This window comes from Lontra canadensis, unplaced genomic scaffold, assembly GCF_010015895.1.
Source record: "Lontra canadensis isolate GAN:19392208 unplaced genomic scaffold, GSC_riverotter_1.0 scaffold124, whole genome shotgun sequence".
NCBI lineage: Eukaryota > Metazoa > Chordata > Mammalia > Carnivora > Mustelidae > Lontra > Lontra canadensis.
Genome location: NW_022631118.1, coordinates 1,402,578 through 1,417,385, shown reverse-complemented (window position 1 = coordinate 1,417,385; position 14,808 = coordinate 1,402,578). Strand labels below are relative to the sequence as shown.

At 49.9% G+C, this 14,808-nt stretch overlaps 1 protein-coding gene across 3 annotated transcripts; it reads left to right on the top strand.

The window, feature by feature from the left end:
• Positions 1-6,606: 6,606 nt before the first annotated feature.
• Positions 6,607-12,202, top strand: GHRL (ghrelin and obestatin prepropeptide). Of its 3 annotated transcripts, none has more exons than XM_032841644.1 (5): positions 6,607-7,114; positions 7,554-7,675; positions 7,907-8,023; positions 11,166-11,274; positions 12,052-12,202. In XM_032841644.1, the coding sequence occupies exons 2-5, from the start codon at positions 7,568-7,570 to the stop codon at positions 12,069-12,071; spliced, it is 354 nt and encodes a 117-aa protein (XP_032697535.1). In that variant the 5' UTR covers positions 6,607-7,114; positions 7,554-7,567; the 3' UTR covers positions 12,072-12,202. The 3 variants fall into 3 exon arrangements, with proteins under 3 accessions (XP_032697535.1, XP_032697537.1, XP_032697536.1); XM_032841646.1 differs by having other exon boundaries at positions 6,609-7,114; positions 7,910-8,023; XM_032841645.1 differs by lacking the exon at positions 6,607-7,114 and adding an exon at positions 7,181-7,202.
• Positions 12,203-14,808: the final 2,606 nt, after the last annotated feature.

Sequence of the window (14,808 nt, the reverse complement as noted above, 5' to 3'; positions counted from 1 at the left end):
AAACCTCTAGCCAGACTTAACCCCCCAAAAAAAGAGAAAGGACACAAATAATATCACGAATGAGAGAGGAGAAATAACCAACACCACAGAAATAGAAAAATTAGAATACTATAAAAAACTATATGCTAACAAATTGGACAAGAAGTGGAGAAATTCCTAGATAAATTTCTACCAAAACTGAAAACAGGAACAAATAGAAATTGAACAGACCGATTACACAGCAAAGAACTTGAATCAGTAATCCAATAACTCCCAACAAACAGAAGTATAGACCAGATGGTTTCACAGGCAAATTCCACCACACAATTAAAGAAGAGTTGGTACCTATTCTTCTCAAACTATTCCAAAACATAGATAAAGAAGGAAAATTTCCAAATTCATTCTATGAGGCCAGCATTACCCTGATACAAAAATCAAAGACGCCACAAAAAAAAAGTACTATAGGCCAATATCCCTAATAAACCTAGATGCAAAAATTCTCAATAAAATACTAGCAAACCAAATTGAACAATACATTAAAATAATTACTCACCACAATCAAGCAGGATTTATCCTTGGGCTGCAAGGATGATTCAATATTTGCAAATCAATCAATGCGAGACATCACATTACTAAAGGATAAGAACCATATGATCATTTCAACAGATACAGAAAAAGCAAATGACAAAGTACAACACCCATTCATGATAAAAACCAACAAAGTACGTTTAGAGAGAACATACCTCAACATAATAAAAGTCATTTTTTTTTAATAAAACCATAGCTAATATCAACCTAAAAGGGGAAAACCTGAAAGCTTTTCCTCTACAGTCAGGAATAAGACAGGGATATCCACTCTTACCATCTTATTCAACACAGTAATGGAGTCCTCACCACAACAGGATAAAAGGCATAATAAGCAAGGAAGAAGTCAAACTTTAACTATGTGCAGATGACATGATACTCAGAAAACTCACCGAAGACTCCACCAAAATTAACTGCTAAAACTGATAAGTGAATTCAGTAAAGTCACCGGATACAAAATCAATGTACAGAAACCTAATGCGTTTCTATATACCAATAATGAAGCAGCAGAAGGAGAAGTTAAGGAATCAATCCGATGTACAACTGCACCAAAACAATAAGATATTTAGGAATAAACCTAACCAAAGAGGTGAAAGACCTGTACATCGAAAACTATACCACACTGATGAGAGAAATTTATGACATAAAGAAATGGAAAGACATTCCACACTCATGGACTGAAAGAACAAATATTATAATGTGTATACTGCCCAAAGTACATATCCAGTGCAATCCCTATCGAAGTACCAACAGCATTTGTCACAGAGCTAGAACAAACAATTCTAAAATTTGTACTGGAATCAAAAAAGACCCCAGATAGCCAAAGCAATGTTGAAAAATAAAATGTTGGAGGCATCACAATTCCAGACTTCAAGTTATTACAAAGCTGAAGTGTTCAAAATGGTATGGTACTGGCACAAAAGAAAAAAAAGACCTGTACATCGATGAAAACAAAAGAAAACCCAGAAATGAACCCACAATTATATGGTCAGTTAATCTTCAACAAACCAGGAAAAAATATCCAGAGTGGAAAGGAATGACTCTTCTACAGAAGGTGTTGGGAAAACTTGACAACAAGCAAAATAATGAACCTGGACCACCTTCTTACACCATACTTTACACGCCAAAAATAAATGCAGAATGGATAAAATGTGAGACTTGAAACCATAAACATTCTAGAGGAGAACACAGGCAGTAATTTCTCTGACATTGGCCATAGCAACTTCTTTCTAGGTATGTCTCCTGAGGCAAGGGAAACAAAATTAAAAACTATTGGTACTACATCAAAATAAAGTTTCTGCACTGTGAAGGAACTAAAAGGCAACCTACAGAATGGGAGAAGGTATCTGTAAATGACATAACTGATAAAGGATCAGTATCCAAAATAAATTAAGAACTTATTTTTAAGATTGATTTATTTAGAGAGAACAAGCGAGTAGTGGGGGTAGGGAGTGCAGAGGGAGAGAGAGAATCTTGAAGCAGACTCCCCTCTGAGCTTAGAGCCCAATGCAGGGCATGATCCCAGGGTCCTGGGAACAAGCCCCACAATGGGCTCTCTGCTCCGTGGGGAGCCTGCTTCTCCCTCTCCCTCTCCCTGCCACGACCCCTGACTGTGCTAGTGTGTGCACGCTCTGTCAAATTAATTAAAAGAACTTATAAATTCAATACCCAAAAAACAAAGGAAAATGGGCACAAGACATGAACAGACATTTTTCCAAAGAAGACATACAGATGGTCACCAGACACCGAAGATATTCATCATCACTTTCCATCAGGGAAATGTGAATCAAAACTACAGTGAGTCATCACCTCACACCAGTCAGAATAGCTAAAATCACCAACAAAGGAAACAACAGGTGTTGGTGAGGGTGGGGAGAAAGGGGAACCCTCTTACATTGTTGGTGGGAATGCAAACTGGTACAGCCACTCTGGAAAACAGTATAGAGCTTCCTCGAAAGTTAAAAATAAAAATACCCCATGACCCAGCAATAGCACTTCTGCATATTTACCCAAAGAATACAAAAATACTAATTGATAGAGATATGTGCACCCTGATGTAGCATCATCTACAATAGCCAAATTATGCAGACAGCCCAAGTATCCACTAATGAGTGAATAAAGATGTGGTATATGTGTTTGTAACATAATATTACTCAGTTATAAAAAAAAAGAATGAAATCTTGCCATTTGCCAGGACATGGATGGAACTCAAGAGTATAATGTTAAGGAAAATAAGTCCAAGAAAGACAAATATGAAGTATTTTCACTCATACGTGGAATTTAAGAAACAAATGAGCAAAGGTGGAAAAAGAGTGACAAAGCAAGAAACAGATTCTTAACTATAGAGAACAAACTGATGGTTAGCAAAGGGGAGGTGGGGGGATGGGGGAAATAGGTGATGGGGATTCAGGAGGACACTTGTGATGAGCACCAGGGGACATATGGAAGTACTGAATCACTGTATTGTACAAATGAAATGAATATTACTCTGTAAATTAACTAACTGGAATTTAAATTAAAACTTATAAAAATTCAGATTCTGGGGCCCCACTCAGTTCTAAAATCTATTACATCAGATTTAGAGGATCAGGCATTTGGAAAAACAAAAACAAAAACAAAACAGCATTCTTAATAAACTTCCCCACAATTTCAGTGCAGCCCAACACTGACCCGCACCCAACAGATGACATCAGAAGGTCTTATAAAGTCCTCAGCCAGAGATCCCCTGGCTCTCAGTGGTCCCTGAACTAGAGCTACACTGCCCGCAATGCAGGGAAAACAGCTTGAGCACAGTGGAGATGGGCGTGTACTCGAGTTCTGAGGGCCCAGAGCACACTAAGGATGGGATACAAGAAAAGGGAAAGAAGTTATGCCTAGAGGTTACATAGGGTGAGGGGAAGAGGGACCAGTGCCAAACAGGCCTTTCCAGGATTAGAGACCAAGGCATACTTTTAGGCTGAGAGCAGAAGTTGTTGGGAAGTAAGACTGAAGATAGGGGAAAAGACTCCATGATGGCAGGAGAACGGGAAGCCTCAGTGGGAAAGACCCTGCTTGGATGGCAGGAGGCATGAAAGAGCGTGGCTCAGGCCATACAAGCTGCAAAAATGACACTTGTGATTATCTACAGCTGGCTGTCCAGTGCAGTGGCCATAAGCCACATGCAGCTACTAAAGCATGTGTGTGGCTACTGTGCCTGGAGTTGTGCTGGAAAATGTAAGGTGCCCTGAATTTTGAAGATTTAGTAAAAAGAAAAGCAGTGTCTAATATCCCACTAATCACTTTTCTATTGATTACATGTCAAACTGGTATTTTGGATATATTAAATAAAGTATATTAAAATTGATTTCACTTTTTTTGTTGTTGTTTTTTAAGATTTTTTTATTTATTTGACACAGAGATCACAAGTAGGCAGAGCAGCAGGCAGAGAGAGGCAGAAGCAGGCTCCCTGCTGAGCAGAGAGCCCGATACGGGGCTCAATCCCAGGACCCTGGGATCATGACCTGAGTCAAAGGCAGAGAGCTACCCAAGCGCCCTGATTTTACATTTTTTTAATGTGACTCCTAGGAAATTTAAAATTACTTATGAGGCTCCTTGAGGCTGACTTGATATTTTCTATTGAACAATGCTGATCCAAAAGTTACAGAAGCCAGAACAAAAAAGAAACCCCACCAAAACCAAAACAAAACAAAACCCTATCTGCAACCCCATCACCAAAAAGCAAAAACCTTTCTACAATCCCAAAAATGTAGGGTTGGCCAAATTGATGAAATCAGTGCTACCGAAGCCCAACTCATTGTCAGTAGAAATGAAAGTACAGTAGAAAGTGTATAAAGATAACTGGTTCTCAGGTACCATTTACATACAGCAATTAATTCAAAGATGGTAAGTGCTTCTCACCCATTCTTAAGGCAGGCCCTCAAGGCCCCACAATGGGAAGGAAATCACCAACCAGCAGGCAGCCCAGAGGAACCAATGTGCACTGAGTACCTGCGCAATTCTGAGAAAGACACAGGACAAGGAGGGGCCAAACCAGCCTTGGTGTTATCCACACTTGAAAGGAATAAGGAGGAAAATGAGCCTGGGAAAAGTTAGTCCTTCCCCACCCCTCACCGCCCCCATCCCAGTCACACCGTCTTCCTCCAAACTCCTCTTGATTCCGATGTGCATGCATTCCCCACCCCACACCTGCCCCCACTCCCACGACTGTGAGTGGGCAGTGAGGAAAGTTCTGGGTGCCACCTGGCTCCTTCCTCAACAGTTCTGGCATCCATCAGATGTTCCTTCCTCCCCCAACCAACCTCGACTCCGTGGTATGTGGTGTCAGTCATTTCCAACACACAGGCCACCTCTCTGTTCCCCAAAGATAACAGAGCGAGCAGGGGTGTTTGCTGGCTGGCAGACTTATCTAAGATCAACACTGGCAGATCCTGTGTTCAGACGCCTCCAGGGTCAGGATTAAGTGAAGGCTTCGTGACTCAGCAGGTGCCTGGTCACCATAGTTGGCTTGGGGGGTTGGGGGGCAGGATTTATTTGGTTTTGCTTTGGGAGAAGGGGCTCTGAAAAAGCTACAAGTTTCTCTGAGAACTCCCTATTTCTCCACACCCTTGAGCCAAGAGGTCTAAGCTCAGGTGGACAGCAAGGGTAAAGGTTTCCTGGCGACACCGTTGCATTCTGCTGGGGCTAAAGGAGGAATTCCAGCCCCCACAGCAGGCTGGCGAGATGGTTTCCAGCAAGAGGTACTTCTAAGGGGCTTCGTCCAGCCCCTCCCACTGTCCCTTGTCTCAGCAAGGGCCCAGTGCCCCCCTTTAAGTTGGGTGCCCGGTCATTTGCTGGTCAGCTGTCTACTGCCTCAATATCCTAACTGGCTCCTCTGACCCCACCCACCCCACTCAGAACAGATGGATTTCCCTAGAACAGCATGTTTGCTGTGGAATCCGGATGGCCTATCAGGGAAGGCACCGGCCAGCAGCCAGGAAACTGGAAAGCCGGCACTGCCACTGAAGGTGTGTGGCTTTGAGGAGAGTAGGGCCTTTCTGGTGTTCAGGGCTCCTTCAGTGGAATCAACAGTCAGCCTCCCAGCTCTTCAAGGTCTTTCCAACTCTTGTATTCTACAGTTCTGTCACTCCTCTGTTCAAGAACCTTCAGGGGCCTCCCTCCTGCAGATAAAGCCCGAACTCCTTGGGCTAGCAGCAGCCTTCAAGGCCATGCAGAACCTGACCCTGAACCACCTTCTAGGCCCTTCCTGATGACCTCCCCCACTGACACCCTCGCCCAAGGCAGCCAGCTTTCCTATCATTGCCTCAAATGCTCTACGCCCATGCCTTCTGTTCACCTTGGCTCCTGCCGCTCTGCCTGCGGGGGTGCGCTTGCTCCATCTCCACTGTCTGCCTCTTTCATGGAGCCCTTCCTAACCTCTCAGCTCCCAGCCCCAGCTTGAAGTGAGTTCCTCCTCGGGAATGCTAAATCTCTGGGTAGACAATTCATTCAGCCCTTAGGAGTCACCGCCTGGGCATCCAATGAGACGAAGCTCTCCAGATGGGTAAGCAATGCCCCACGACGTTAATGAACTTCCATCCGAGAACATGGGACCGTGGCATATGCTTGCAAGCCCTGCGGGCCCAGATCACAAGGGGTTGTCACGTGCAGGATACCTCAGAGGTTATGAAGGATTTGCACACCATCACCTCAGGTCATCCTCAAAACCACTCTGAGGAGCCGCCCTGGCGCAAGGGGGTTTCCTGATGGCCTGCCTGGGGCCCGTCAACTTAGCAGTAGTCACCTGTGCCAGTCCTGGGCCACGGCCCCTCTGCCGCCGGGTCCAGTCTTTTCCCTCTGGGAGCCTCCCTGGGGGAAGGGGAGGCAAGCCAACTCGTGAGTTAGGAGCCCCAAGCTGGCTCAGCGAGTGCCACCCAGAAGAAATGACGGGCATAGCCGCTGCCAGAGATGAGCCCTAGCCCTGCTCCCGGGAGAGGACAAGTCAGGGACCCGAGCTGTCACCCCTCCTGGCAGACTCCTCATATGTATCGTGGGAATGCCCTGGCTGGGGCAGCAGGAGAATTACAGGAGCCAGGCCCCCTGTGAGCCCGAGAGAGCGATGGGAGCCAGAGCAGCATCAATCACAGAGAACAGCGTGTCGGGAATAGACAAGCGCTTACAACTCAAGTGGCCATCCCCTTGTTCTACCCAGGAAGGAAGGGAATTTCAGAAGGGGGAGCAAGCAGCAAAGCAGAGAGGAGCAAAGCTAGCCTAGCACCTAGCGCCGCGCACCCCCACCCAACCCCGAGCCACTAACTTCCCTCCCACCTGAACCCAGGGAGGGCCCACCTGGGGACACTGGAGCAGGTGCACCAGCCCGAGCCAACCCAGCAATCTCTCTGGGCCTTTGACCTCCACTGTTGACTTCCACCCAGAGCACACAAGCATTTTTAGTTCCCAAGGAATGTAAAGCAGCCACGAGAAGTTAGGACGGAGTTGCTACTTTAAAACAAACACAGGGCTTCCTACATAAGGACCAGGCAGCCACTGGCCACCACCCCACCAGAAGCCTCAGGTAGGCACTCTCTCTACTCTTGTGTGTGGGCTCACGGGCTTAACTTATTCTGACTGTGGGCCATTCACAGGCCCATCTCAACCAAGGGGTACGGGCACTGCAAAACTCGGGGCCGCCTGGCTGCTCAGAGACAGCTGGATTCCCCCCAAATCCCCATGAGGTTCAGCCTCATGACCTTTCATTAAGAAACCTGGCACAAGCTCCTGGGGGCCTGGGACAAATATGGGGAGTCCCACTGCTGCACAGCCTGGGAGTGCATATCCTTCATATCCTTCAATTCGCTACCTGGGGGAGGTGGGCACAAGGAGCCCCTCTAGGAGCGGTGGGACATCCTGGGGCCAAGTCCCCTCACCCCATCTGCTGGGCCCCTACCCGGGCGAGGTCTGGGCCACAGGGAGAGACAGCAGGGCACCGGGCCTGAAGACCCTCTCTCCTCCAGGCCTGCCAGACACCATGCCCTCCCTGGGGACCCTGTGCCGCCTGCTGCTCTTCAGCATGCTTTGGATGGACTTGGCCTTGGCGGGCTCCAGCTTCCTGAGCCCTGAACACCAGAAAGTCCAGGTAAAATGTCTCCCCACAAAGCCCCACATTCAGACTGGGGTCTCTTGTTCCCACCTTGCCACATCACAGCCAGCTGTGTGCTTTGTGACCTGGGCAGTGGCTCCAGGTCTCTGGGCTTCGGCTTTCTCCGAGAGTACCCGGGACACCTCTGGGTCTGACCAGAGCCTCACACCTTCCTCTGGCCCTGCAAGTCTAAGGGGCTTAGGACCCTAAGCGAATACCTCTTTCCAGCAGAGAAAGGAGTCCAAGAAGCCGCCAGCCAAAGTGCAGCCTCGAGCTCTCGAAGGTTCACTCCGCCCAGAAGATACAAGTCAAGTGGAAGGGGCAGAGGATGAGCTGGAGATCCGGGTTGGTTCCCCCTTGCAGCTCTGTTTTTGTGGCCATAGAGGGGGTGGGGAAGGCGGGGGAAGCGGAGGGGAAGCTAGGAATAGGGACCGACCCACTCACTCACTAAGAAATGTAAAATCGTATGAAGAGAGTTGACTCTGAACTGGGCTCTACCAGGTCTTTTCCCATTAAGAGGCAAGTGTCTAAGAGCAGTGACTTTGCTACAATGGAATGGGAAAGGACTGGGAGCCAAGAGCAGGGGAGAAGAGGGCTGCTAGCTAACACCGGGTAATTTCAAAAGAGAGCAAACATGGTGCCAAGAGACAGACAGCAGAGGAATAATCAGCTGATCACAGACTGAAGATGTTTCCCCACAGAAAACTGTCTGGTTGGCCCAGGGGCCTCTCTGACCTTCCCCGGGGCGGGAGCGTACCCAAACGGCACCCTGGACAGGCCAGCTACCGCTACCCTGTCTCTGGCAGCCACTCACCATCCCCAACTGTAGACAAAACAGGATCGATTGTACTTGTTTGGGCTCCAACAAATCTTGCACGGGACAAGGAGAACGTCTGGAAGTAAAGGGGGAGATTAGCGCAGAGAGGCAGTGAAGGGATTTCCTGGAAGGCTGGCTGTGGTTCAGGGAATGGCTCTGCCAAGCATTCAGGTGGCAACAGACGTCTCCATGCAGTGACACCAGAATTCCCATGGGGGAGTACTGAATAATGGTGATCCCTCTACTGCTTGTGCCCACTGACCGATACTGCATTTACAGACTGTCTTACCCTTATTATACACCATTCCGTCTCCACAACAGCCTGTGAGGTAAGGAGGTCTGACATTGTTGCCCTCACTGTATAGATGAGGATCGAAGTTCAGACAGGTGAACCCATGGGCCTGAGGGGCCACAGCCAGTGTGTGGCAGAGGTGGGGCCCAAAGTCGGGGCTGACCCCAGCTCCTGAGCCCCCCTTCCCCTCTGGCCTGCCCAACGGAGCCTACTCGGCAGCCCGAGAGCACCCCCATTTGGCTCTTCTAGTCTGAGAAGCTGAAGCGCATCCTGCCTGGCCTCCCTCCCTACCCACCAGCCTCTTCTATCGAGGACGAACTCCCAACACACGCTCTGACGCTCACCAGAACCTAGGGATGTCCTAGGTGCCTCCTCCATGCCACGTGTAAGATCCCTAACCCACCACATTCCCATTCTGAGTCCTGCAAATTCTCACACTAAAACCGGGGAATTCCCTGATAAGACTGCCAGCCCCGGGCGGCTGGCACTCGCCCCACTCGGCCTAGCTCTCGGTCTGCCCAGACAGACCTAGGGGAGAGGTGTTGCCAGCTTGGTGATGCAAGGTAAGGCTGGGACAACCAGAAGTTTCCAATTCCCAGGAAGGCTGGCCTTGGAGGAGACAGCCCCCACCACCTCCACCAGAACCCGAAGTCTGAGCTGTCTGGGAGGTGCACTGGGGTTGCCAGAGGTGGAGAGGCCTGCCCCCTCGGCTGCGAGGCTCAGGACACATTCCCTAAGCCCCTTCTGGCGCTGCGGTTCCATCTCCCCCACCCTGGGCCCTCTACCTTCCCCGAAACGTGGTCCCCCTGAAATGGACTTTCAGAGCTGGAAGACTTCTGAGACTAAGTCTTATCCCTTCCCCTGCCCCTCATCCCCAACAGAACAGATGAGGCGCTGGGGCGAAATGGGCCTTTTTGAGTCCCCAGAAGCAAACCTCTCCCCAAAAAGTTGCCAGGCTGCCTCTCCCATGCCCCTGCCACCCAGTTCTAGGGTGCTGCAACAGCCAGCAGGCCCTCAGATCGGGGCTCACGTGGTTCTCAAGAAGTCTGCGCGGGCCTCTGACTACCAGCTGCAGGGAGGAAGAAAAAGGAGTACTGGCTGATGGGAGGGAACTTAAGGGCTGGAGTTCCCTCAAAACCCAACCAGGTCATTCCCCACTCCCTCCACCTTCCCCATGGAGACAAGGAAGAAGGTAAACATTTGCAAGGGAACAGGAGCGAGCTATTTGTTTTCTTCATAACTTCTCGGAGCACTTTTGCTCACATGTGAAACAGGAATGACAGCAGTACCTGCCAGGTGGGGAGCCCCAGGAACTGTCCCCAGCGTGGAGGCAAGACCTTCGCCAGGCCCAGTGGACACAGGGCCTCCAGGCCGGGTGTTGCCATGGACCAGGACCAGAACAGGTTCCCAGATGGACAGGTGGGAGTCCTCAGTCTCATCCCCGGCCACCACCACCCTGCAGCCTCGGGCAAGTCCTCAACCTCTCCAGGCCTCCTGTCTGAGGGCAGGGGGCGGAAGGACCAATGACCGAAGGCTCCCTCCCAGCACTAAGATTCCTCAGTGACTCATTCAGACATCAGAGTGACCAGCACGCAGGTGCCAGGTGCCAAGGCAGCTACTCATCCCCGACAGAACAGATGAGCCTGAGGAGCCACTGTCTGCTACTGTCTGCCCTCCTGGGGCGAAAACCATGATGTGGCTGCAAAGAGAGCTCTTTCCCATTTTCCCAAAGCTCTGAGCATCATTAAGCCATCTCCGAGAGTGCTGAGAAAGTAAGGAAAATGGGGTGCTCTCCCTGTAGGAGGGAAGAGACAGAGGCACAGAGAGAAGAAAGCACTTGGCTCAAAGCATCTTTCCAGGGAAAGGTCGGCTTCTTATCTGACTTTCCAAGGAACAAGGAAAGGCCTGTGCCCCTGACAGGAAGAACAGCTGCGGGGGATGGGGGCGGGGGAGGCAGTGGAGGGCCAGAGACCACCACCCAGGCTAGTGCTACGACACTGGGGAGACCCACTATCCTCCCAGTCTCTACCGGACCCTGAAATTCTGCCATTGGTGACTCTACCTTATGTCTTCCAAAATTAAACAAGGCGGAGTGGGAGTAACCTAGGGAGCCCCGCAGCTTCTGTGAGCAACCTCACTAAAGGTAAGGAAAGGATACAAGCTAAGTCTCCTCAAGATGGCAGGGGCAAGGAAGAACTGACCTAAGACGGCAGGGTAAGCTGGCTGAGCTGTCCCACAGTGGTGCTCACTGGGCCACAGGCCCTGTGCCCTCCCTGCCCCATGCTGAGACCCTCAGAGCCACTGCCCTTAGGAGGACAGTGGGTTTGGGAGCATGTGACCTCTGACACCTTCTGGGTCTTCCTTGCCCTTCCTCCTAGTTCAACACTCCCTTTGATGTTGGAATCAAGCTGTCTGGGGCTCAGTACCACCAGCATGGCCAGGCGCTGGGGAAGTTTCTTCAAGACATCCTCTGGGAAGAGGCCAACGGTAAGTCCCTGCCCCAGTCAGGTCATTTCAGTTTCTCTGGAGTCCCAAATGTGAGCCCAGCCTATGGGTGACACAATAGATGTCTTCTTCCCTTACCAGTCTTAAAAAGCTTCTAATTCCTCTTTCCCAAATGTTTGCCAGAGAGCGGGCTGGTGGGATTTGTGAGTGGCTAGGAAGTGGGGTGAGCACAGCCTTTGTATTCCAGGAACACACTATTTCAAGAAGTAGCACATTAACTACCTCTGGGGCCCCAGGGAACCCCAATTTCCTAACCATAAAATGGAGCTAACACCCACTCTGATAGCATAAAATTATTTGATGTTAAGTACTTTCACTAGATAACTTTGCTTCATAAACAAAAGGAATTAGTGCTACAATTAGAATTAAGCCAAGGTTTCTAGGTTTTGTTGTGAATCCCTTCTTGGCATGTAGAAAGAAACCACCCAATCTGTTGCTGATGGGGGGGGGGGGCAAAGGAAGCACAGGACCACCTGCAAATCACGTCCCTAACCAACATGGCCCCAGCCTCCACTCCCCACCAACCACGTGAGGGAGGCAGAAGCAGGGCTTTCAAGTCGAGGTGCAGATAAGGAAACCAAGACTCAGCTTTCAGGTGACAAGCCCAAGCCACACACCGCACACTCCAAGGCCAATATCGGGCTCTCCCCCTGCACTACAACGCACCACTTCTGACATCAAAACTGGAAGCAAAGCCATCTTTGATGGCACTGGGAGGATGGCGGATGTGGAATTTTGACTTGATTTCTTGCTTTTCAGAGGCCCTGGCAGATGAGTGATCAGCCACAAGACCAGCCCCGCCTGTGTGTCCTGCAACGTTGGCAGCACTCACCTGCTTGTACACTGCTTCTGCAACAGCTCCCAGCTCTGAGTGGTAGACTAGCTTCAGAGGTGAATAAACATTCAAATCGTATGCTGAACATTCAAAGCAGAAATTTATTTCACCAAAGATGATAACTTCACGTTTCACTGAAAAAAAAAAATCTTTTCTAAACTACGGTCAAAGGAAGAGAAAAGAAGGCTATGTAGTATAAGGCAGGTATGAACGCTTAGGAAACCAAGAAAGGAAGTGGGGGTAGTGGGGGATGACAGTTCTTGTAAATATCACAGCTTCCCGAGCACAGTGGAGTTACAATGAGAGATTAGTAACCATCACCAAGGACTGTGAACCAAAAAACTTCAGGGGACCTCATCAGAGCCCACACCCACGAACTGACATTCACGATCACAGCAGGATCCTGGGAATGCCAAAGTGTGAGTCTGAGGTTATAAGTAAGTGGGGTGCTTACAATGGCTACCAGCCACTGCTAGACAGGGCTGAAATAACTACTTCTCCCTCCTCCTTGTCCACTACTGATAAGACATGGCAAAGCAGGTGCATGTGGGCAAGGCTGGGCACTGCCTTGGTGACTTAGCGATATCAGGTAGGTGTTCCTAAAGATTGCCAACTCCAGTGCACAGCTGAATTGAGCCTTGAGCCTAATGTTCCACAGCTTAGTTCCACTGAGGACACCAGCTTTCCTGGAGGAAGGTCAGTTACGAGTGATTTACACTTGAGCAAATGTGTGAACTGGTTGCTAAGAACCGGCATTGACAGATGATGGGTGAATCACTAAAGAGAAAAAAAAGACTAAGGAGGCTCCAAATAGAAGCACTACCAATCCAGACACATGAATACCTTTTAGAAATATGTAGGCCAGCCCTCAGCAGGTTGGGGTAATATGCACACTCTGGAAAAGCCTTTGTCAGAGGGCCGTAAGAGCCACATCTCTTCTCCAGTAAAATTCTGGCCGGCCACCTGGCCCTTGAGGCACAGCCCTACTGGCACTAACCACAATCACACTCGGCAGGCACACTGACACCCAGCTGCCAGCCCACGGCAAGGAATGCCATGTGGACCGTGGAACTCACCAGCATCCAAGGATCTCTTAGAGATGCAGAATCTTGGGGCGTCTGGGGGGTCTCAGTCGGTTCAATGGCCAACTCTTGGTTTTAGCTCAGCTCGTGGTGCAGGGGTGGGGGAATGGAGGCCAGGGTGGGGCTCCGCACTCCGCAGGGAGTTGGCTTCAGGATTCTCCCTCCACTTCTGCCCCTCCCCCCACGCCCAGGCTCTCACTCTCAAATAAAGAAATGCATCTTTTTAAAAAACAGAAGAAATTCAGAATCTTGGGCCCCAGCCTGGCCCTACTCTATCAGGATCAGCATTTAGCAAGATCCGCAGGCTATTAAGTGGCTTATTTAAAGTGGCTGAGAGGCAACCAGATCCTATTCAATTTGGGGCAGCTCCACACAGGGCGGAACACAATTCCCTGCCTGGCCCCGAACCAATGTCGTTCCCCACGTGAAAAAGAAACATCGGACCTGGCCAGGTGACACCCTCAACAAAACTGAGAAAACACCACTCTCACTCACCTCCTGCCATTTCTCTAGCCCCAGCCTGCTGTCAATACCACATCCACTCCTTGTCTGCCCCCTCCACACCCCTGTATCCCATATGTCCAGACACTGCCTATATGACCACACATGGACTTCGCTCACCAAGTCCTCACTTCTGAAATCAGCTACCTCTAAGACTCAGTAGTAAGACTGAAAGGTATTAACCCTTTAAAGAAGCTAATGTACTGGAGGACAGATGAACTGGGTGGGGCAAGGGAGGGAAGAGGGAGAAAGGCAGTAGAAGGGGAGGGAAAGGACCTTCCTCAGCCTCTGGACAGCCAGCACCCAGCACTGATGCAGAGACCAGCCCACCATCCTGCAGCTTAGTTAGAGCTCAGTCACTTAGTAGGGCCACAACTCCCATCATCACTAACCAGGCCCACAGCCCTCTTCTCAACAGCCAGAGAAGGATCCAAGGCCCACACATGGTCAAAGTGACCTGGGGAGGTAGCTTGTGGCCCAGTGAAGCAGCAAGCACAGACAGGGCTCTGGGCAGGATGTGTGCCAGGCCCTGAGGGGAATGCTGGTCACCTGATGCTCCCCCCAGCGAAGACGAGGACTTACTTCTCTCCAAGAACTCACCAGCACTCTGCCCCTCTTGCCTCAGTCATTCCTCTAAGAAATAAGATGCTGAGGGGCGCCTGGGTGGCTCAGTGGGTTAAGCCTCTGCCTTCGGCTCAGGTCATGATCTCAGGGTTCTGGGATCGAGCCCGCATCGGGCTCTCTGCTCAGCTGGGAGCCTGCTTCTCCCCTCTCTGCCTGCTGCTCTGCCTACTTGTGATCTCTGTCAAATAAATAAAATCTTAAAAAAAAAAAAAAAAGAAGAAAAAGAAAGAAAGAAGATGCTGAGCACCCACTCTCGACCAGGTACTCTCCCCTGGGCCAGGGAGTGTGATGGGATGGGAAGGCTAGGAGCTTCACACTCAGACCCCCATTTGAATTCCCGACCAAGACGTTGAATTCCTCAGGCTCCTCACACATCAAACACCTCCTTCCCTGGGTTACTGTCAAAACCGAACACAGTATCCCCCACACACAGACACCAGGCACGTAGGAGGCCCTCCGTTATTCTCACCACCG

What these genes read in the sequence shown, in the direction of transcription:
- GHRL (XM_032841644.1), top strand. Translation starts at nt 7,568, where the DNA reads ATGCCCTCCCTGGGGACCCTGTGCCGCCTGCTGCTCTTCAGCATGCTT. An exon ending in CTGAACACCAGAAAGTCCAG is followed by an intron (nt 7,676 to 7,906) that starts GTAAAATGTCTC and finishes ACCTCTTTCCAG; the next exon opens with CAGAGAAAGGAGTCCAAGAA. An exon ending in CCTCTGGGAAGAGGCCAACG is followed by an intron (nt 11,275 to 12,051) that starts GTAAGTCCCTGC and finishes CTTGCTTTTCAG; the next exon opens with AGGCCCTGGCAGATGAGTGA.